This window comes from Rattus norvegicus, chromosome 9 (assembly GCF_036323735.1).
Source record: "Rattus norvegicus strain BN/NHsdMcwi chromosome 9, GRCr8, whole genome shotgun sequence".
NCBI lineage: Eukaryota > Metazoa > Chordata > Mammalia > Rodentia > Muridae > Rattus > Rattus norvegicus.
The window spans coordinates 45,918,953-45,943,851 of NC_086027.1; the positions used below are offsets into that span (position 1 = coordinate 45,918,953).

General features: G+C 42.7%; 1 protein-coding gene across 2 annotated transcripts in view; it reads right to left on the reverse strand.

The window, feature by feature from the left end:
* Window positions 1–24,899, reverse strand: part of Uggt1 (UDP-glucose glycoprotein glucosyltransferase 1) — a 113,328-nt gene that overhangs the window by 67,826 nt on the left and 20,603 nt on the right. For both annotated transcript variants that reach the window (XM_006244735.5, NM_133596.2), the window contains exons 5-12: window positions 22,899–23,011; window positions 20,131–20,305; window positions 14,385–14,481; window positions 13,128–13,206; window positions 10,385–10,485; window positions 5,803–5,902; window positions 4,780–4,840; window positions 942–1,033 (exon numbers count right to left, since the gene is read on the reverse strand). In XM_006244735.5, coding sequence (XP_006244797.1) covers window positions 942–1,033; window positions 4,780–4,840; window positions 5,803–5,902; window positions 10,385–10,485; window positions 13,128–13,206; window positions 14,385–14,481; window positions 20,131–20,305; window positions 22,899–23,011 — 818 coding nt within the window. The remainder of the gene's footprint in view (window positions 1–941; window positions 1,034–4,779; window positions 4,841–5,802; window positions 5,903–10,384; window positions 10,486–13,127; window positions 13,207–14,384; window positions 14,482–20,130; window positions 20,306–22,898; window positions 23,012–24,899) is intronic.

Here is a 24,899-nt window from a genome sequence, read left to right on the forward strand (position 1 = left end):
TGCTCATTTAAATTCTCAGCGGATGTGCAGATCATCTCTCAGTATAAACTTAATTACCTCTGTATAAGTAATGAAATAGCCCTCCTTTTATACTGCATTGTATGTGAGTATGTATACATGCTTATGTTCATGTGTGTTCTCCTGTATATGAGCTTGGAGGCCAGCAGTCAATGTTGGGATTTTCATTGCTCGCCACTGTATTTTTAAAGTAGAGTCTGTGACTGATCTGGAGTTGACTGATCCGTCAAGACAGCTGGTCAGAACCCCATGGATCCCGTCTCCACCTCCCTGGCAGTAGGGTCATGGTGTGTGCCACAAAACCTAGATTTTATGTCGGATCTCAGGCCCAAGCATTTCTCTGATTAAGCCATCTCCTAGCCCTATGCCACAGGTTTTGTTTTAATAAATGTACTTTTTTTTTTTACTAATTATTGCATGTACTGTGTGTAAGATGTGTGTGACTGTGTCTGCATGTGTGTGGATTCAGTTCTCTCCTTCCACCTATACATGGATTCCAGGGATTGAACACAGCTCTCAGGCTTGCACATGACATCAGCTGCTGAGACATTTCATGGGTCTTTATTTATACTTCATATTGTGTGCAGTACATATGTGTGTATATGTAATTTACATGTTTGCGAATGAAAGCACGTGAGGGAAGAGGCCAGAGGTCCACATCAAGTGACTACACCTCCAAGGATTCACCCTTAAAAACACTCCACCCTTGCAGCACATGCCCTGGTCCACAGCACGGAAAGGATCATGCTGCCCCCATCAGAGCATGGGCCCACCTCCTGCAAGCATCACGAGCAATGAGCCTTCCCTCAGGCCACATCGAGGAGAAACATGAACCTGAACATGTCAGCTATAAAACGAGAGAGAGAGAGAGAGAGAGAGAGAGAGAGAGAGAGAGAGAGAGAGAGAAACTGTATTATCCATACCTGAAGATATCCTGGGTGTCTAAATCAATATGAAGTCCGTTGATGAAGAGAGCTGAGTCTCCAGGCTGTAATCCTATAGTTCCCTTGAAATACTGAAAGCACACACAAAGGCAGGAAGAGAAGATTTAGCAAAGCTTGCTGCTCCTGGCTTTATTGCCCACATACATCCTGACATTCCTAGGCTAGGTTAAAACACGCTTCTATATTCCCCACATACCCTTATGAGCGCCCACTACAGTGAGCAAAGACACTGCTTTACTGGGCCTCCATCTTCCATCCTCTCCTCCTCTCTGCATTCTGATGGTAAGACGACTTCTCTAACGTTGGGCATATGAAGCATGACCAACACTGAAGGTCATGTATCAGAAAAGAAAACAAGAGTGGCCAAGGGGTGGCTCAGTGGATAAAGAAAGTGTCTCCCATGCAAGAGGGGCCTGGGGGTCAGATCCCCCGACCCACCCACAGGAAGGCAGGTAGGCAGGCATGGGGATCCGACTGTAATCTCAGCACTTTGGGAGAGACGGATTCCCAAGGACAAGCTGGCTACCTAGATTAGCCGAATGTGTGTGTTCTGGGTTCAGTCAGAGACCCTGCCTTAGTAAACAAAGTGGAGAGAATTCAGAAAGACACACAACATCAACCTCCAGCTCTTGTACACACATACACCCAAATGCATGTGTACTCACAAAAATGTGTTCCACAAACACAATTCACACAGACACACACACACACCTCTCCCTCACACACAACAGAATATAAATAGGACTAACTGAACAAATCTTATCTCTACTTGTTAATTTTTAAAATAACATGTTTCTTCTTGGCCCACAATACAGTAGATATTTATTCTTTGGGGTTTCTTTTCCAGTAATTCTCTGGATTACAACAAACTAAAGCTTACAGTTAGGCCTTATGCGGGACTCCAATGGAATGTATATGTTTGTTCACTGTCTTAGTAACAATGAAAGTCCTTTATAAAGGGCCTTAAAAGGAAGGCAGAAGCTATCTATAATCAGTGTCTCAGGAGGATTCTCACTTCTATCTGTCAAGGCACATGGGCTCTGGAATTTCCCCTACCTGTGTCTGCAAGTGCCAGATTAAAGTGCATAAGCTCTGCCTTTTTATGTTTCTGTTGCCTTCCCCGACTGTGATGCCAATCAAGGCTGAGCTGGCAAGCAACACAAGGTCCCCTTGATGAAGTAGAGGACTGGAAGAAGGGTTTCTAAATACCATGCCCTGCTTAAGCCTTCAAACCAAAGAAACCAAGGAATTCTGGATTATTGTGCTGAAGCCAATACCCACAGCTGCCTATGCCAGCAAGGCCTGGTCAAGAGCATTTACTGAGTGTGCTCCAGAGGCTGTCCAATGCACTGTAACTATGCTACCTGATCCCTGCCAGAAACGCTGATGTGACTCCATTCTGATACTGCTGTTGATTGTATATACACACCACAGTACAATGTGCAGTACAATAGACAGCGCAGTGCGCAGTGCACTGGACAGCACAGTGTGCAGTAAACTAGACAGCGCAGTGTGCAGTACACTAAACAGTGCAGTGTGCAGTACACTGGACAGCGCAGTGTGCAGTACACTAAACAGTGCAGTGTGCAGTACACTGGACAGCACAGTGTGCAGTAAACTAAACAGCGCAGTGTGCAGTACAATAGACAGCGCAGTGTGCAGTACACTGGACAGCACAGAGGGCAGTACACTAAACAGCGCAGTGTGCAGTACACTGGACAGCGCAGTGTGCAGTACACTGGACAGTGCAGTCAGAGGACTAGGAAAAAGTATACTTTTAAGTCCCAGCACTGTGCGGGAAAACCAAACAGTGAGGAGCTGTGTCTCATGCTTCACAGACATGGCAGCATCAATCAGAAAACAAGATGAGAGCAACGCAAAACTGTGGAAAACACACATCTACATATGCAGCAATGACCAAAGAGACTATAAATCTGAAAGAACAAATTAGGGGGAGGTGGGAGGGAGGGAAGCAAAGAAGGAAACGATGTAATTATAACTTAAAACATACGAGGCTTAATATGAAAAACAACAAAATTTGCTTAAAAACAGCCCAACAACGCAAAACCCAAGAAAGGACGGAGAGCTGAAGCAGCTGGGGACTAGAATTCCAGCCCAGGGAAAGGGATGGCAGGCAGAGGACTAGCCCTCAAGCCGGCTCAAGTCGTTCCACAGAATGCATGTGAGACGCCAAATGTGGCAGTGTACATCTATAAACCCAAGCAACCTACAGCACAGCCAGGAAGCCCAAGGCGCAAACAGGCTGGAGCATACACAGCATCAGAAACAAGACAGCCTGCCTCCATAAGGGAGAAGACAAGAATGGCCTCGACAGTGAGCCATGATACCATGATATATGATATACTCATACGCGCACGCACACATATGCAAACACACACACACACACACACACACTTAAAATAAAATAAAATAGAAAAGAATTCAAATTTTCTCCTCTCTTGGGCCCCTGAGACGGGAAGAAAGACTAACTCTAAGTTTGTGCACGTAACCCAATGTAGCTCCTATGTAGAGTGAGATCTAACACAGGTGAGTTCATGGCTCCTCCCAGGTGTGGTGGCTAAGAGTGATTTACGTCATTCATCACAGGTGCCTACTGTTACTTGTTTACAGGCCTCTCGGGGAAACATGGTTTGGCCACATGTGGCTGCCTTTATGATTTGGACACTTTGTGACTATTCTTAATCCTGAGAGTACAAATTGTCTGACACTCTGAATAAAACTGGCTAGAGCATGAAACTTTAGTCCACTTCATTTTTAGGCTTCATTCTCCCAGATCCCACTGCTTTTAGAGCAATAAACAAGGGATCATAAAATCAAAGGAATATTTAATATCGCTATTCTGAAAATTAAAAATACATACAATTACTAAGTTGAGTGTTTTTATTTAATTTTTGAAACAGAGCCTCATGTACCCCAAGCTGGCTTCAAACTCACTACATAGCCAAGAATGGCCTTGAAGTTTGGTTCTCCTGCCTCTACTCCTATACTCAGAGATTACAGGTGTAATTACCACCACAAGTGGGGATGATTTTAATTTAATAAATGTGTGAAAAGATTTGGTCTCTTTCTTTCTCAAATCTATTTAATTAACTAACATCCTACACATAATGAAATCTGGGAGTAAAAAATGGCTAATTGAAGCCAGGTGTAGCAACACACGCCTTTAATCTCAGCAGCTGGGAGGCAAAGGGAAGTCAGTCTCGGAACCAATCTGATCTACAGAGTTCCAAGACAGAACACAGAAGCCCTGCTTTGAAAAACCAAGAATGAATGAATGAATGAGGAGGTTAACGGAACATGGGGGTTCCTCTTACCCCCACAACTCTAAAGACATGCCTGGAAGGAGACAGATCTGCCTTTTCTTTATCAATCCGTATGGCAAAGAGAAGAGACAGAGAAAGGCCAACGGATTCCGGAGCAAGAGGGATAAGTAGGTGTGGAGTGAGTAGTGAGTGTCCGGCAGTCTCCGGGCGCTGCGTGTGGGGCTGGTGGGAAGAGAGGACAAGAGCCCAGCTCCCCCAAGCCCAGCTCCCGAGTGGAGTGTGTCAGGCAGGAATGAAAAGGCTTAAAAGAAAACTGCTCAAGAGGCCCACACTCCATGTTGACTGAACCCCCAAACACCCTCTCCTTAAACAAAATGCTACAAATTTGATAAAAAACACTATATAATAACAGTATTACTAAGAGGAATACTATTAAATGCCACTAATTTAATTTAAATTTCTTCCTTTTTTTAAAGATACAACACAGGAGAGACGGTTGAGAATTCTGAGTATTTTCTACCAGTTAGTAATACCTTCTGGTTCTCTTCCACTTCCGCTCTAAGCTGTGCGCTCACAGCTGTTTTTGTTATTGCTCTAAAAAAACAAAAATACAATCAGTGCTTAGCGTTTCATATAAAGGTCTTCAATTTCCCTATTTTTAGATATGAAACGTGATTCGATAAGTTACAAAAATAAGAACTAAGTAAACCTCATGGCTGTAGAGCTGGCAAATGCATTCACCCCTCAGATGTGGAAAGCTGCATGGTGACACTACGTGACAAGTCCAGTTGCTTCCAATTCCTTACTGACTGTGTGGCCCTACTCCTGATGTAACATTCGCTACTCAGACAGCACTAGCCAGCAGAAATGCACTAAGGCCGACTGCTGGTCCTATTAAGGCCTCTGGTGGGGATTGGACCTTGTCTGTGTGTATCTTCTAGAAGCACGATGCATTAAGAAATCTTACGTAGGCACTGCACGGTGAGGAAGAAGCTTCTTACAAAACTCTCCATCCATAATTTAAACTTTAGATATTTGAGACATACATCTGTAAGTTTCCAAGACTTTGGCTTTTAGACAATTTTGCCTAGCATTCACAGGACAGAGAAACATTACGGAATAGGTAGCAATGCAGAATTCATTCTGTTACGATAAACGAGTCAGTCTCCATAAGGCTGTTTCTAAGTTAGCGTCCTGAATCCCCTTCTCCTCTTTTCATCAGTACTGAGGATTAAGCCCAGGCCGTATGCCCATGAGGCAAGTGTTCTGTCACTGAGCCCTAGACAAAGGCCCTCTTCATCAGGATTCAAAGTGGCACTGTGGGCCAGACTGTGGATTAGCTGATGTGGCCTAAGTGGGGCAGAGCGATGAGCATCTAAATCCCACTCTTCAACCACACACCCACCAGTTGTCATGTTGGGAAAAGAACTAATCACAGCAGTACTTACTAATAGGTTCCATTCCAAGCGTTTTAGCTCTGTCATGTTCTATGCAAACATGAAGATAACTGGAAACAATATTAAGGAGCCATGAAGCAAAACCTTGGCACACCTTACCTGGCTTTGGTAGGAAAGTTCTGACTAATGTCCTTCATCACCACCAGAGCTAACTCCACAGGAGCAGCCAAGATGCGGGCAGCAGTCTGGAAACTGAGGTCTGCACAACAGCAAGTGTGATGTTAGAACATAGGAATCTATGACACTGATGGTAGACCAAGTCCCAATACTACCCACAATCCCTTGAGGGTGAAGATGCCGTAGAATGCAACTCTTGCAGACAGTGCCCTGGGCCTAGTTCAGACCTCATTCACTTCATGGACCCTGGAGTTTTTACCAAGTTATTCATGATCTACATCCATAAAATCCTAGGGCCGTGGGCTAGCTAACACATTTAGCAAAAGCAAACTTGAGCCAAATCCTGTCGTCATCTGGATTTACAATATATTATAAATATAGCATTAAAATATAGTCAGTGACCTAAGGGAAAACATCTTGAGAATAGTTTGGAATATTCTTTAGAACAGAAAAGTGCACATATATTCTACCCTTACGTGGCTTTATCATTCCTGGTTCCACAGTTTAAGAACTGTGTACAAATGCATACAGAAGACCAGCTAGAAGGCTCAGGGAGTAGATGCACTTGATGCCTACAGTGCAAGCCGCATGGACAAACTAAACTCTACAGAGCTGTGCTCTAACCACCACATAGGCACTATGGCACACCAGCCTACCTAAGCAGTGATAGTAAATTGTAAAAATGTATGCGGGGTTGGGGATTTAGCTCAGTGGTAGAGCGCTTGCCTAGCAAGCGGAAAGCCCTGGATTCAGTCCCCGGCTCCGAAAAAAAAGAAAAAAAAAAAAAATGTATGCAAGACCGTGGTTATAGCTCAGTGTCAGAGTGCATACCCAATGTGAGGCCTAGATCTAACCGTCAGCACTACTAAAAAAAAAGTATAAACCTAGAATTAAAAACTGCCACTTAAGATTTTTTAAATGTATACATAAAGGAACATAAACAAGATACCTATTTCTCGTATTACAAGATTATGTATCTGATCCCAAAAAGCTGTGCATGTATCCCTGAAGCTAATTATGTGCTTACAGGGGATTTCCTTTCTTCTCTTAACCATTCTGTCTTTGAAGTCTGAGGTACTTGAATCTTCAAATTATAGGCATAGATGACGGAGAAGAATCTTAGGTCAATGGCATAGACTAGATGATCTTCAGCAAGATCACAGAAGAAAACTTCCCCAAACTAAGGAAAGAAATAGACATGGATACAAGAAGTACATAGGACACCAAAAAGACAAGACCAGAAAACACTCCCATAGTATGAAAGCTACAAGAGAAAACATGCAAGTCAAATATAAAGGAAAGCCCACCAGAAAGACTGACAGCTCATTTCTCAGTAGAAACTTTGAAAGCCAGAATACACTGGAGTGATGCACACTAAGCTCTAAGAAGCCATGGGTGCTAAGCTAGACTACTGTGTCCACCAAAAGATTTGCCATGGTAGAGGGAGAGAAAAAAACTGTGGCATTAAAAGACTAAAAGAATTCCTTTTTGCAAACCAACCCTAAAGTTAATACCACCAGCAGTAATGTCAGACTGGAGGGATGAATAAAGATATCTGAGGTCTGTAGAAAGATCAATGTCATAATTAACAAAACAAAAAGTACAACTAAGAACATAAACTTTGGGGTTGGGGATTTAGCTCAGCGGTAGAGCGCTTGCCTAGCGAGCGCAAGGCCCTGGGTTCGGTCCCCAGCCCCGGGAAAAAAAAAAAAAAAAAAAAAAAAAAAGAAGAAAAAAAAAAAAAGAACATAAACTTTAAAGGAAAAAAGACTGCAATCAACACACACTGTTCAATAATAACTGTAAATATTAACGGTCTCAATTCCCCAATCAAAACACACAGACTGGCTGAATGGATGAAGAAACAAAACCCACAAATGTGCTGTGTACAGGAAGCTCACCTCAGCTTTAAAGGAAAGCACCTTGTCAACAAGAGAGGGTGAGGAGGAGAAGCAAGCAGCCGTGGCTCTCCTAGACTCCAGTCTAGACTAAGCGAAGGCAGGAGGGTATTTCACCCTACTCAAGGGAGTAATTAACCAAGAGGACATCATAACTAAGCATCAAATTCTAGTGCACCCAATTTCATAAAAAAGCCTACTAGTCAAATTAAAGACAAAGAGTAACATCACCCTAATAAGAGTAGGCAATTTTAATACCACACTCTCTCCAACAGAAAAAACTCAGCAGAGAAGCGTGAGAATTAAGTAATGTCATACATCAAATGATCTTAACAGATTCCACATAAACACCAGAGAATATACATTCTACTCTGAGCCCATGGGAGCCTGGCAAAAACAGACCACATCCTAGGACACAAAACAAATCTTAACAAATTCAGAAAAATAGAAACAACGAAACTTAAAATCAACAGCCAACAAATCTCTAGTGAGTACACAAACTCATGGAGATTACAAAACGCATTAATGAATGATGAATGAATCAAAGAAGAAATCAAGAAGTTCCTAAACTAAATAAAAATGAAAAGACAGCACAACAAAAGTCTATAGGTGCTTACCTTACAAAATTAGAAAGAGTACAGATGAATGGCTTAATGGCACAACCCAAGAATTGAGAAAAACAAGAACAAACAAAACCCAAGTCCAGAAGATGGCAAAAAATAGTAAAATTCAGAGCAGAATGTAATAAAATAGAAATGAAGAAAACAATACAAAGAAGCAAATATTAAAAGCTGATTCTTGGAGAAATTGAACAAGGCTGACAGACCCTTGGCCCACTTAACCAAAAGAAAGAATGAGATAGCCAAAATTAACAGAATCAAAAATGAACAGCGAAACATTACAACAGAAGAAATTCAGGGCCACATGAGAGGGAATTCTTTAAAAACCCAAATTCCACTAAGTTGGAAAATGTAAAAGAAATGGGCAGATTTTTAGATCCATGAAAACCACCAAAGTTAAACCAAGAAAAGATCAACACCTGTAACAGGTAAGAAGATTTTATGCAGTAATTAAAGTCTTTCAATGAAAAAGAATTCGGGCCCAGATGGAGTCCCACAGAACTCTACCAGACTTCAAAGAAGCTCTAAGCCAGTATTTCCTAAGCTTATTTAAAATTATACAAACAGAAGGAGAATGTCCAAACTTCAATATCAAAGTAAAAATACAACAAAAAAGAGCCCTCCATGCCAATCACCATGAAGAAAATATATCCCTAAGTCCTCACTAAGACTCTTGCAATTCCACAAAGGCAGTCAGCAAGATTATCCACCATGACAAAGTGAACTTTGTCCCCAAGTTACAGGGGTAGTTCAACACATACAAGTAGATAAATGTAGTAAGTCATATAACCATGGCTAGCCAGGCATGCGTGGTGGCACACACCTTTAATCCCCGCACTCAGAAAGCAGAGGCAGGCAGGATCTGAGTTCGAGGTCTACATAGTGAGTTCCAAGCCAGCCAGGACAACATGATGAAACCTTGTCTCAAAACGAATAAACAAAAAGTCATATGACCATCTCAATATATTTAGAAAAAAATCCAACATGGCTTCATGAAGTCTAGAAACTAACCCTAGAGGGACCATACCTCACCACAATGAAGGCTATATGTGCAAACACACAGCCAATATTATTCTAAATGAAGAAAAAGTTAAATCACATCAACACTAGGAAAGGAACAGGGTTGTCCTTTATCTCCACACCTTCTCAATTAAAGGCTCGAAACACCAGCTGGAGCAATAAGGTTAAGGGTAAGAAATTGGAAGGGACAAAGATAGGAAAAGGGGCCAAACTGTCCCTATTTGCAGATGACATGATCCCAAAGTCCACTGGAAAACTTAAAAACAAAAACCGGTCAACAATTTCAGCAAAGTGGCGGGATACAAACTCAACTTAGAAAACTTGATAGATTTTCTTCTATACACCAACAACAAACATGTAAAAAAGGAAGAATTGGGCTTACCAGGGGATGAGCCCCCAGTTGGTTATCCAAAACCAAGTGGTTAGCCCTGAAGCTTACATACACAAGCAACGCTACACAAACACAGCACATTATCTATTTATGCACTTGTGTGTGTGTGTGTGTGTGTGTGTGTGTGTGTGTGTGCGCGCGCGCACGTATGAATAATTCAAGAAAAAAGAGGCCATGAATCTGAGAGGGAACAAAGGGAGAAGGGGCATGGAAGAGGTTGAGAGTTGCAGGAGAGAAATGGGGGAAGTGGTGTAAAATATATTTCAATTTTAAAGTTGTGTGTGTGTGTGTGTGTGTGTGTGTGTGTGTGTGTGTAACCAATATCTAGATGTGGTATTCTCAGAATGTAGATTTCATTCAAACTCTGCAACCCCTCTACCCCTGCCCCAAGACAAGGTTTCACTTAGAGCTCAAGTTGGCCTAGAACTCACAACACTAATTGTGCCTTAGTCACCGTGCGGGATTACAGGCATCCAGTTCAAATCCTGGTCAGTGTGGTGCTGGGAGTCAAATCCCGGGCTCTGTGCATGCTAGGCAAGCACTCTAACAACTGAGCTATATCCCCAGCCCAAGTTCTGCATTCATTTATCACCACAGATACAGCACCACAACTCCGTGAGCTGAGCCTCCATTACCTTGCAGCTGCCAGACTTTCAAGGGGGCCATTTCATTGGTGCTCTCCACGAGATGCTTCCGGAACTCTTTCAACTGTCCTTCCAAGCTGGGGTACAGTTCTCTGACAGAAACAGAATAGAATCGGTTCTTTTCACTGTTTTCTCTCATAGTACCCTTAGTGAAGGACTCCCATTTAATCTTCATAATGCCCCCCTCCCACACCTAGGGAACTTCCCTCAGTACAGGCAAAGGATTTTAAAGCACAACCGTTGTCCTCTAGACACATGCTAACGTTGTGTATTCTCCATGAAGCTGTTGTGCTATGGGCACATAAAACCACAGCATTAGCCAACGGACAAAAGGGCTCAGCAGGGAAGACTGGCCACCAAGCCTGACAGCCTGAGTCGGATCGCCAGGACTCAGGTGCAGGAGAGAGAGCCAGGTCCATGTGCCTGCCGTGGACTCACGCACTGTCCCCACAACACACACAAAACAAATAAATGCAACTAAAAAGCATAGAAAGAGTAATAAAGGTGGCTCTGAAAGTCTTCATCCAATAAAGGTGGCACCTGACTATAGCCAGATGACAGGCAAGTGTGCACGGCAGCGAGCCAACCCAACAGTACACAACCGGAAGGGAAGACACTGCAGCCACAACTGGAAACCTGCGTACACTGTGCTTGCACTGTTTCTTTCTGCCAAGTGTCACAAAGCTGAAGAGCATGAGAGTAAGCCTAGCATGTTATTTATTGTTTGTTGTTTTTATTTTTTTTCCTTTTTCTTTTTTTCGGAGCTGGGGACCGAACCCAGGGCCTTGCGCTTCCTAGGCAAGCGCTCTACCACTGAGCTAAATCCCCAACCCCTGTTTTTATTTTTTTAAAAAGGCAACACACTGCAAATTTTTAGCTAAAATTCCCACACAGCAGAATTTGAGACTGTAAAAAATGTACCAAGTCACCACAGTTAGGAGTAATTTTCTGCTATAAATTATGATGTTTTCACAAAATGATCTGTGTAATTATGAACCAAATTCAATCATTAAAACCGTCTTCTCAGGACTGCAGCCCCTAGGGGGATAGGAAATCGACAAGAAGATCAACAGAGTCAACTAACTTGGACTCTTGGGGCTCTCAGACTCTAAATCACCAACCAAAAACATAACAAAGGCTGGATCTAGGCCTCCCCACACATATGTAACAGATGTGTGGCTTGGTCTTCATGTGGGTCCCAAACAACTGGAGCGGAAGCTACCCCAAAAGCTGTTGCCTGTCTGTGGGCTATGTTCTTCTAGCTGGGCTGCCTTGTCTGGTCAGTGGGAGAGGTAGGGCCTAGCCTGGCAGAGACTTGAAGTGCCAGGGTCAGGGACATCCAGGGGAGCCCTACCCACTCAGAGGAGAAGGGAGGGAGGGTGGGGGAAGGGTCGTGGGAGAGGGTTACCAGGAGAGGGCAGTGAATGGGATATAAAGTGAATAAATAAAAAAAAAAATTAATTAATTAAAAAAATTTTTCTGCCAGGTATGACCTCCCCTTATCATTGACCTGCATCCAGGAAGCAGCAGCAGTCAGATCTCTGCATGACTGAGATACCTGGTCTACACAGAAAATTCCAGAACAACCAGGACTACAAAGGGAGACCCTGCTAAAAAATACCAATAACATAGGCCACGCATGGTGTTGCAGCCTTTAATCCCAGAACTCAGGAGACAAAGGCAGGCAGATCTGTGTGAGTTTAAGGCCAGCCTGGGGGCTGGAGAGATGGCTCAGAGGTTAAGAGCACAGTCTGCTCTTCTAGAGGTCCTGAGTTCAATTCCCAGCAACCACATGGTGGCTCACAGCCTTCTATAATGAGATCTGGTGCCCTCTGCTGGCCTGAAGGCATACATGCAGGCAGAAAGCTGTGTGATGTATACATATATGATTTTAAAAAAACAAAAACAGTCTTCATCTGGGGCTGGATTAAGAGCTCTGACTGTCCTGAGTTCAAATCCCAGCAACCACATGGTGGCTCACAACCATCCATAATAGGATCTGATGCCCTCTTCTGGTGTGTCTGAAGACAGCGACACTGTGTGTATATATATATATATTATATATATTAAATATATTTAAAAAGGGGGGGGGGGGGGTTGGGGATTTAGCTCAGTGGTAGAGCGCTTGCCTAGCAAGCTCAAGGCCCTGGGTTCAATCCCCAGCTCCGAAAAAAAGAAAATAAGAAAAAAAAAAAAAAAAAAAGGCCAGCCTGGTCTACAAAGCAAGTTTCAGGACAGCCGGGGCTACACAGAGAAACCCTGTCCCAAAAAAACCTAAACAAACAAGCAAACAAATAAATATTACAGAAAAAAATTCCCCTTTGGCTGATGGAACATTACCTCTGTTGCATGTTTTTAAGTCTACTATAAGCTTCTGCTTATTTTTTCAGGTTGTGCTCAGCATAAGAAAATAGCCCTAGTCACTCTGATTTAAAATCCACACTACTTCCAACCGTGCAGACAAAAAAACAATGTGCTCTCTTCTGTTACTCAAAACAAGGATCTGTAACTTTGTTATCAACTGAGAGGAAAGAAAGCCCCTTCAGCCACGGGCAGGTAACTACAGTGCCATCCAATAGCAGGGTGCTTCCGAATAACTAGAAATGGCTGACCTAACTTCAAACGAGATGGGTTCTCACTGTGGATTATGTATATAAAGTGCAGTAGAGCCGCAACTCTGACAAGGAAGACGCAAGGAGCTAGGGGAGGCGTCCCCTAGTCATGATTAACATACCTTAATTTTCCAAAGAGGAACCCCTGAACTTCATCAATAGGATCGTTCTCCCCAATGACTGTGGTGTTTACCTCGGTCCCTATAAAGACACAGTAAAGCTGTGTCTAGTAGCTCAGAACAGAAGTACAAAGGAACATCACAGGCGAATGTTAAAAAGAAATATCAAATGCTTCAATTAACATTCAAATGTAGGCTTTTAAACCGATGATGTTTTAATATTTCTTGTGTGCCTGGACAAAATAAGAATATATTTTCTCTCAAGCCTTAGAATATTTTACATTAAAAATTTCAAAATTAATAGATTTAAATATTATAAATATCTTTTCACAGTTAAATTCTGAAGAATTTACAGTTAGAAAACCCTAAACATCACTGAAAGAACAGCACGCCATTTTCCACTGGCTTCACTACTCAAATCCCTCATTTCATGTTTAAAAAAGCTTAGAGAATAAAATGGCAGACACCATAATTCCAGCTATTCGGAAGGCTGAGGCAGGAGAATCAAGTTCAAGACTTGCCTGAATAGTTTAATGTGCCTAGATAACTTAATGAAAAGCAAACAAACAACAAAAACATTAAACACTGTGGGTGCAGCTCAGTGGTGGAGAGCAGAGGACTACATAATACACACAAGACTCTGAACTCAGAACTGCGCAGTACAAGAGACAGTCAAAGTGATCTTCTCAAAGGTACATTTATTTATGCATGTGAGTACAAAGGAAACTGTTCCTAGGACGAAAAATAATAAAGACAGAAGCTATCCATGAGGCCTAGGATATTTAAATGTTCATACTAGAATCACACAGCAATGCCTAGTTTGTGACACGTACAACATGGACAACAGCTACGGCTCATACATCACTTGTGTAAAAACACCCCACTGAACTTCGTGGGCTTTGTTTTGGTTCTGTGTCCCCTTGTTTCTACTGTCTGGGGGACAGGCCAGGCAGCCTTGAACTGGAATCCTCCTGCTTCAGCACTCAGACTGTTAAGCACACACCACAATATCCACCCCAAATTCTAGACTTCTATTATCTTCCCTTCTCCTCCTAGACACTCGAGAAAGAACACCTAGCACTGTCCACTTATTACAGAGGACAAAATACAGGCCTCGAGGATGTGCTGAAGGTCCCCACTCAGATGTGACAAAACCAAGGTGTGAACTGGTCCTCACACTCTTTACCAAGATGGGAGCCAATTCCCTATTAGCTCACACTTGAAGGCAAGAGAACACTCGGTCTTATTTTACAAATTCACCTTTCACCTGAGTATCATCCTTGGCCTTGTACTCCGTGCTCTTAATGGCCAATTCTACACCATAGCCAGAAAGGTGGACCGGCTCCTTCCTGGGATTCTGCAAACAGAACAAGAATTCCACCATCACCATCTGGCTCGTTAGGAGGCACAGCAGGCCCCTCCTTGCAGCACATCTACTGGTGCCACCCCTGCTCAGGACACGTAGAGGCAGCCACACTGATGAGACTTCATGGAAGAACACACCAATCGGTTGTCAATATCAAATGGTCAGCCCTGAAATATGTATGTACAAGTAACATCATATGGACTGAGCAGGTTGTGTGTGTGTATATATGTGTGTGTGCTTATATGCATTTGTGTGTTTAACAACATAAGAAAAATGGGATAAATGTGAATGAAGTAAGATAGAGTGTATAGGAGGTGCTGGAGGGAGAAAAAGGAAATGATGTAATTCTATTATAATCTCAAATTTTTAAAAATTATCTTAACAATTGAAATATAAAGTTATTACCTATATATTCAAGAGAGTACAGTGAGGAGTCGACAGTAATAGAAGTACTTGTCTACCATGAAAACATTCATCTTATTTGTGAACAAAATCAATCTAGAATTTGTTTGCCTCTTTGGGAAATTGTAGACTGATGTCTATATATAGGTGAGGGCTAGCACAGGTTAGGTCAAGGCCCATGATTAGACAGTAGAATGTGGGATAGGGATGGAGTTTTTACAGAGAAGAGAAAAAGAGAAGAATCAAGATAGAGATGGAGGACGACCCAGTCCTGGGAAGTCTTAAATGGCCCTAGGTAGTTATGTATATTTCTTAAGGGATGGATTTCTACAGGTCAATTTATCTAATCTAGGTGGGAGGTTTATATCTTTATCATTTGGCTATGAGTTTATGGTGTGGATGTTTTGTGTAAAATTTAAGTAAATCTGAGATAAAGTCATTGTTAAATTACAAATTTCTAGAGTTTTGAATTTTTCGGGCTTGTTGGAGTGTGGGCAGAGTTTGAGGCTAGCAGAGAGCTGCCAGGAGAGATACTAACCAGAGATAAATTACGGTTAGTTCCATACGGCCCTCTGGTGCAAGAACTAACTCTAGGGACCAGCATGGCAAGGAGCCACCCTGCAATGGCTCACAGATCACCTGTGTCAGAGAGAACTTGGGAACAGCGTGGAGTCGCTGAGATAGATTAATGTTAGTTCTATATGGTGCTCTGGTGCTGGAACTAACGCCAGGGAGTGACCACCCAGGTAAGAGTTCCAGGGGGCCAGCATGAGGCAGGGACAGGCTAGAACCAGCCGCTGCTGAGATGAAGGTATTGCGCAGATGCCATGTGGCCTGTGGTGCTGGCAATAGCACGAGATAAAAAGAAACCGGTATTTTTAATATTTACCGCAACAGGAAATCCTAGACTCCTTTATATTTTAATCTTGTCACAACTCTGGGAATAAGAATTTCAAGGTAGAAACAAAACTAAAGGTTTGTGAAAAGCCTCATGGAAACCTACTACTCTGTAAAGTAACTAAAAATACATGATTAAAAATCCTGTGTCTTTAGAACAGAGGTACCCTGCACAGATGGACAGTGCTACTCCAAAAGATATTAAATAAAACCCCTGTGCCAAACGTGGGACACTCTCTGTGAGTTATTTGTGAGGGTGGCCTCAGAGATCCCCACAACAGTACAAGCGACTGCCACTGCTCTTGGTCCCCTACTAGGGGTAAGACCCGATTGCTAAAGACACCAGACACATTGCGGGACATAGAGAAATTAGTTCTGGAACTAACCAGTAAGCTTCCTCACAGCTGGCTAGATCTCACAATGCTGGAAGGTGCTATAAAGTCCACTAGGAAAGAAAGGACACCAATGCTCTTAGCTGGCGCTGGAGCCTACATGCTACACCACTGACTCCTAGGTAAGACATCCCCACTGGTGCTATACTAAGTAGCATGACTATTCTGGGGCAATCACGTGCTTTCTCAGACATGCACTCACAAGGCTTGCTTACTCCACAGGGGGAATTAATCCCTGTGAACCTGGTCAAAATCTGAGATCTGGGTATGTCAGTTGGAAAGGAGCAATTAAAAACTGGACTTTGACCAGATGTAGCAGCACACAGCTTTAATTCTAACATACAGGGGCAGGGGGACAGACACAGATGAATCTGGAGTTCTAGACCAGCCTAGACTATATTGAAACTAGTCTCAAAAATATAAAAGGACAAAAAAGGGGGGGTGGGGGCTGATAAATATATCTGTCTCTACTCAATCTAATTTTCATTTGGAATTTTTATTCTCTTAGCACATACTCACCAACTACCATTACTAAACTATGACACATAACTTCCATAATTTAAATACTCAATGAAATAAGTTTAATTTTATATTAATTCTGCTTTAATCCACCCTTTTAGAAACCCTCCCCTTCCACCAAATAAAAAGATACCGAAAAGAGTAAGGTCAATGTTTAGCAATCACATTAAGAAGAGTGTCTCATCAACAGTTATTTGGACAGACCTGGTTTCTGAACTACTAACAAGTAGTTAAAAGGTACAGCTAATCCTCTGGATATTTAATAACCACACTTGGAAGCTATACTACTGTGGCCAGACAGACTTAAGGGGAGATCTTGCCCTCCAAGATCAACTAGCAACTAACTCCCAGGGGACTGTGGGAGACCAGAGACACCATCCAGTGAAGTCTACCCAGCATACACTCTACAAAGACAGTCAGTGTAAAGGATTTCACCACTGCTTCCAAGCAAAGCCAAGGTCAAGCCGGCCTCTGGCTTATGCTCACACAGATGAACTGGCAAAGAAGGAACCAAAGCTTCCCTCAATCACAAGTGACCCGAGAACTAGACCTTCTTTTTTGTTTGTTTTAAAGATATATTTATTATGTATACAGTGTTTGCCTGCATGTACACCTGCAGGCCAGAAGAGGGCTCCACATCACACTAGAGATAGTCATCATGTGGTTACTGGGAACTGAACTGAGGACCTCTGGAAGAGCAGCTAGTACTCTTAACCACTGAGCCATCTCTCTAGCCCTCAATTAAACACTTCAATGCCTATCCAAGAGAGGCAGGCTCAGTATTGTTTTAACTTTAAAAAAAGGATAGTTAAATCTCTTCTCTCTGTCCCTCTCTGGAAGCCATCTGAGAGGGACTTCGCACCATTTGTAGTCTATCCGACCACTTTCAAAGTGCATGAAAATAGATCTTGGTTTCATGGTTGTCCAGTCAGCCATGGAGGCCGTGATAAGAACAATGAGGACCCAGCAGATGGATACTCCTATGAGCCCATCAAGAGATTCCTAATGGACTTTGGTTTGGACATGTCTGGCTTCTCCCTGCCTAGGCTAACATCTCCTCCCTCACATCTTTCCAGACAGCAGCCCTTTCCTCTCTATATCTAAGAGTTAAGGTTTTTAGACAGGTTCCTGGAGGAGGTTCCCGTGACATCTGACACTCCAAATTCAGCTGTAAGACACCAGATTGGTCTTCGTCCCAATCCCTCAATGGCAGTTGGAGTTACCTCTTCAGAGCAAAGGGATGAGAAGAACAGGAGACAGAACTGGCTGCATAATTTAGGGGGAAAATCCTCAATGCAAACAACTAGTTTCTCTCCTAGCTGAAAGCCACCCTTGGCATCCCTGGCAGCCTCATTCCTGCAGACTAGAAAGGTCAAAAGTGTCTGGGGCTCTGACCTTCGATCATACCTCTTGGGGTATGGGTGTTAAAGTAATAATGAAAGCCTGCTGAGAAAAAATCCTTCCTGGTCATGAAGCACTCTCTAGCACTCTCCAACCAGGTCAGTCTCTGGCCAAAGGACCCTCAGGAAAGCCATGACAATGAAAGAGATGGAAGAATTACTTTCTTATACAAGGGACCTAACTCAAACTTACTGGGTCAGCTATGACTAAAGAAGGACCCCTTCCCATAGCGTTTCATACTCTCAAAAGGATAGAGAGAAAGCTAACACCTTCCGAATGAGTGTGGACAGAATGTGTGGAGTAAGAAGAGGGACTTGTAAGATAGAGTACGGATTAGTCTTTTCTGTCAGACACTGCACTGTGAGACTTGAGGCAAATGTTTTAATTTGCTTCCCACCCCCAACACATTTACATAAAGGCCCTGCTTTCTTGGAACTTAGGTGACCTCTCTCCCCTTTCCATTTCTTTTGCCCTCATTCTTTTAAAACTTTTAACGCCACCTGTGAAAGACAGCAAGTGGAACAGACACAGTCGTGACTGCATTAGAATCCAAAGTGCATTTCCTGCCCCAGTGTGCTGCTTTTCTGCTGGTGAAGAGCACACCATTTCAATCAAGAGTCAAGATTCTCTGTCGAGACACTTTAAAGAAAGAAAAAAAGATCTCACAAAGAAAATGTGGACAGTGAGGACAGACCCCAGAAGAGAACACAGCTGCCCATGTACACCTCACAAACACAAAAGCTCAAATGCACACGGAGATTTCAATGATCAGTTCTAGTTAGGCCTGGTGAGTTGGATCTGTGATAACAGCTAGTAGGGAGGCTGAGGCAGGAAGACTGCAAGTTCAAAGTTTTTCTGAAGGAGTTCTAAAGCCTCTTACATAATACAACAAGACCATGTTTCAAAACAGGTCCCCTCGGGGAGACCCTAGCGAATACAGCTCTGTAGGATAAGTGCTTACCAGGATATATTAGGACTCAGGTTCAACGCTTAATACCCTAAGGTTCACGTACAGTTGGAAGACTACCTCAAAGTTTAATATACAAAAGTTTACACAATTTTTAGTTTTTGATAAAAAATGACATAGGATCTTGGTATGTAGTTTTGGATGGCCTTGAATTCACAGTAATCCTCCTGTTTCGGCCTTCCAAGTGTTGAGATTATAGGCATCAGCCATCATACTTAACTCTATGCAGCTAATATTAAAATCCAAAAAATTACCCCACTTTTTAAGAATAACTGTTTGACATTTCTTGGAAAGGCAAGCAAGGAAGGACCACCTATGTACAAGTAAGAACCTGATGCAGACCGAGGAAGAGGCTTAGCAGGTAAAGCCCTTGCCACCAAGCAGGAGACCAATGTTCAGATCCCTAGCACCAGACTGCAGTGGCTGCTTGCTTGTAATTCTGACCCACAGAAGGCGGGAACAAGGAAACCCCTGAGCAATTGGGCTAGCTGGACGTAGCTCCGTCAGCTCAACTGAGAGAGTGCCTCGGTGGATGGAGGAAAATGAGTGGTGAGCAATCAGGCAGCTATTACATCGACTTCAGACCTCCACACACACGTGACGCTCGCTCACGCACGCACGCACACACACGCATACAGGCATACACACTGGGCATATGAACTCTTTTAAAAAGAGAAAGTAAGAACATTAATTAATTTAAAAATGTCATGTGTGGTAATATACACCTTTGACCCTGCTTTGGGAAACAGGTGGATCTCTATCTATGACTTTGAGATCCATCTGATCTACATAGTGAGTTTGAGGCTAACCGGGCAGCACGGTAAGACCCTGTGTCTCAAAAAAAAAAAAAAAAAAAAAAAAAAAAATTAGAGGGAGAGGGAGTAAGATGGGGGGAGAAGAGTGAAAAAGACAGAAAAAGACAGTGCAGAGAGAGAGAGAGATATTGAACTTATCAAAAAAAAAGAATTTCAAATTAAATTATTTTTAAATAGGAAAAGAATCTTCTAAGGTCACTTTAAACAAATTAATATTCAAGAAATTATAAAATAAGTCAATACTTACAGATATATAATGTCTGAACACATAATTAATTTTTCCTTCATTGCTTTTTGATATAAGTTGGTGGTGAATATTAGAAAATTCTTCATGGCCAATCTCAGAATAAAAAATGACCACTGGACTTTCAGGATTTGATGAGGGATATCTGTGATCTCCTTTGAACAATAAAGGTTTAGGTCTGGAAATAAACATTCAATTAAAAAAAATTTAAACAAAAACCAGGAGACCCTTGACAACACTTTAAAACAGCAGAGACTTTATCTTCGTGAGGACATCACAGCTTGCACAGTTTGCATTTAGAACATGTCATGTGAGCTTTACTCATTCGTGACCACAAAAGAGTTTATTACATGAATATTAAATATAAATGCCAAGTTAAATTAAATACTGTCAGTTCTTTAAAAAGAGAGGAAGAGAAGCCAGGATGCATACCGAACCCCACAGCAGTAAATATTTTTCTGCGGTGCGGACTCTTACTTTATCTCAGAATATGGGGCCAAATAGTTGGAGCAGCAGATAAAATTCTTTTTTTTTTTAAACATTTATTTATTTATTATGTATACATCATTCAGCTTTCTGCCTGCATGTATGCACCTGCAGGCCAGAAGAGAGCACCAGACCTGATTATAGATGGTTGTGAGCCACCATGTGGTTGCTGGGAATTGAACTCAGGACCTCTGGAATAGCAAACAGTGCTCTTAACCACTGAGCCATCTCTCCAGCCTGATAAAATTCTGAACAAGTAACTTGTGAGCTACAGTAAGTCTCCCTCTCTGCCATGTTTGCCATGATCTTCCTATAATGAATTTGTTTTGTTTTGTTTTGTTTTCTGTTTTTTTGTTTTCCAATACAGGGTTTCTTTGTGTGCGCTGGCTGTTCTAGAACTCACTCTGGAGACCAAGCTGGCCTCGAACTTGAGATCAGCTGGCCTCTGCCTCCTAAATACTGAGATTTAAGGAGTGTGCCACCACCACCCCTTAATTTTTTTAAGCTTCTCAAAATACAAACAAAAAATTAAAAACCACCACACCTAAGACTGGCATCAAGACATTAAAGTTCTTAAAATATGACCTACTGTGGTGGTCTGAATGGACAATGTCCCCCACAGTCTGCTGTTGAATACTCGGTCCCCAGCTGGTGGCGCGGTTTGGAGGGAGGCTATGAAACTTTGGAACATGGAGAGCACCATTGGGGACAGGCTTCTGGAGTTTATAGCCCTAACACATCCCAGTTCTTACTCTCTCTGCTCTGGATGTGACAATGAGACGTGACCACTCAGCTTCCTGTTCCTGCCAGCATTCTTGCTCTATTGTGATGGACATCTAGCGAAACCAAGCTGCTCCAGTTTTTTGTCAACATGACAGAAACTAGAGCTAACCGGAAAAGGGAACCTCAACTGAGAAAATGCCCCCATCCCACTCTCCTGTGGATGAGTCTGAAGACTATTTCCTTAACTAATGATTGATGGAAGGAGGCCTAGCCCACTGTGGGCATGGTAGGACTGGAGAGATAGCTCAGTGACTAAGAGCACTGACTGTTCTTCCGGAAGTCCTGAGTTCAATTCCCAGCAACCACATGGTGGCTCCCAACCATTTGTAATGGGATCTGGTGCCTTCAGACTATTAAAAGTAGCTCCACCCTCAGAAGAGGAGACAGCACTCTACACAAATCTACATAGTCTCTCTAACAAACTCAACGCAGTTTTAAAAGACCAACAACGTCCTCAATTACGTTTCACCTATGAAAGCATCTCTACCCTACCATACCAGCACTCTCAAATATCCACCACACCCGACGCTGAGCTGCCTGAACATACAGTGACTTTACTGTAGTCATTCGAGTAAGAGACACCAGTGCCATGTGTTGAGCAGAGGATTTGTTACTGGTCTGACAGTGTCATTACACAAGACTTACACAACCAAAACTCCCATCAATGTTTCTGGTAGAGCGAGCCATCATCACATGGCCTTAGAGCCGGTCCAGAGAGCTGCTGCTCCAGCCAGCCAGCAAATGCATACTTGTGCTAACTGCCTGCTGCAGGAGACCTCGGCCTCCTCACACAAAGAAAATGTACTTCCATTATTCAAATCACTTTGCAATTAGCTTCTAAATACTGTCTGCTGCTGTTAATAATATCCTGAAAGATCGTTATCATTAGTCTCTGCTACTTCAGGTACTGGGTTTTTGTACAGACAGTATTATTCTTTGATAAGCCAACATCAAAGCCTATAAAAATCTCTCAGAAATCATTGTCCAATAAACAGGAATATCAATTACTTCTAATTTTGAAACATGAGGGAACAAGCTAATTTGCACCATTTTATAAGACTACGTTAAGTAATGAGGCGATGCTCACATTAGCTAGTAGCTATTCTCTAATACATACACAGACAGTAAGGTAGAAACTGAGGACCAGGCATGTTCCACATGTTCACAAACCTGGCACTTGGGAGGCTGAGGCAGGAAGACTGAGTTCAAGACCAGCCTGGACTACAAATCAATACCTTTTCTCAACAGACAGACAGACAAAAGTTAGCCAGGCATCAATAGAGACATACGCCTTTTATCCCAGCACCCCAGAGGGAAAGGCAGGCCAATATTCGTGAGTTTTGAGCCCAGCCTGGTCTGTTCTAGTTCTAGGGCAGAACTACTAAGTAAGAATATCTGAAACAAACACACAAAGAAGCAAACAAAACAAAACTCAACTCAGAGTACACGTGACAGAACAAGGCACAAGGCATGCAGCCCATTAAAATGAAGAATACACCGACCTGTCAGGTGCAGTCAGCAGAAGGCTCTCAAGAGTGCCCAGATCACAAGTCTGCTTTCCATGCACTGAGAGAAATGACTTGCATCCTTCTGGTGGAGGCTCGTCGACTGCTATCTGTCAGGAAGACAAATACATATTCTACTCAAAGACAAGACAGAAATGTATGTTGTAATGAACATGTGGTTAAATGATAATTCACTATCAATAAAGCAGACACTATCATCTGCTGAACACTCACATGGGCCAAGGTGGTAAGAGCAGGCCAAGCCAGAGCTCTGATTGTTATTCAGTTCCTCCCATTCCACCCCAGGTCAGTTCTAGTGTTATAATTCCACAAGAGAAGGTTACATTTCTATCTTACCTCAGACTTATCAAAACACATCTAAGAATCCAGATTGTACCTTCAAAATACCCTTGGCTCAAAATGTCAGGGAGTGTGTGTGTGTGTGTGTGTGTGTGTGTGTGTGTGTGTGTGTGTGTATGTATGTATATATGTTGAGGTCAGAAGTTAACATGGACTATCTTTTCTAGATTAATTCAAGTTTATTGTTTGAGACAGGTTCCTTCACTGAACCTGAAGTTCACCAATTCAGCTAAGATGAATAGATGACCTTCAGGGATCTCCCTGTTTGTCCCCCTACCTCCTAGCCCTGGGTTTACAAGTGTATGCCACCATACCAGATATCAAGGCATTTTACCACTAAACTATCTCTTTAGCCCCTTAAAATATCAACTAACCACCTAAGTTCCATCCCCAGGATCCACATGGTAGAGGGGTCAACCGACTGCTGCAAGCTGTCTTCACAAACACACACACTAAATCAATAACAGATAAATACGTAATAAAATTTTCTATGTCAATTGTTCTGTGTTTGACACTGACTGCTGAGAATGCCAGATGGGAGAGAGCAGGACAAAGCAGAGATGAAGGGGTGGGGTTAAACTGTGGGGATAGAGAGATCTAAACAGGAGGGTGGGCAAGAAAAGGGGGAAAAGAGGACGGAAGGAGAGCGGGTACCAAACTAAGGAAATACAGAAAAAGCATATGGAAACCTACGATCATACGAGCTTATTTAAAAATGGTATTCTTTTTAAACAGTCTGAATGAATGAAGGTACCCTTCGTTAATGGATGGTGCTTCTACCAGAAGTCTTGGGTCATTATCAAATGTCCCAGTGCTGGGTGTGGACTATTTGCTTATGAATTGTTGACCAGAGAAGCCCAAGAGCCCTTCCCTCAAAACAATATAAGCTACTGCCAGTGAGCTTGGCACCACCAGACCCCATGCTCAGGACATACTGCTCTTGCAGAGGTCTCGAGTTCAATTCCTAAGACCTACATCAAACAGCTCACAACCACCTGTAACTCCAGCTCCAGGAGGACCTGACAGCTGTGTAAACCTGTGCTCATGTGCACATACCTACAGACACATGCATGTATGCAAACATAATTTAAAATTAAAAAAAAAATTCTATTTCTAAAGGTTCCACACATTTTGACCACAGGAGAAACAATCAAACTGGAGCTTATTAGACCCTTTCTCCCTACAGGCTAGCAGCCTTCCTACTGCTAGAACATGCTGTGCAGCTGCTGAGAAAGAAAACTGTCAACAGTCTTACTCAGATGTGAATTTTTTGCTACAATAATGACCTGCGGGACAAGATGTGCCTACCTGTGGCATGGATCTCACAGCAGTGACCAACCACTTTCTCAATGATGGGACCTGAGGCCGCTCCAAAGACTAAGATAGCTTGTGTCTGGTTCTGTAATTCTGGTCAACAGCATATTGGGGTTTGGGGGAGAATCCTAGAAGGCAACCTATGATTACAACTGTGTGGCATCAGACTACATTCTAAATAGTCATCCATGTTTATACCCACAGATTAGTGTATGCCCACACCGTCACTGGAGATGCTTCTGACTGTGGTGAGTAGCAGTTTCCACAGAAACCCACTAGTGCCAAATATAGGTGATGTCAAGGACTCCGCCCTGATGGGACAGC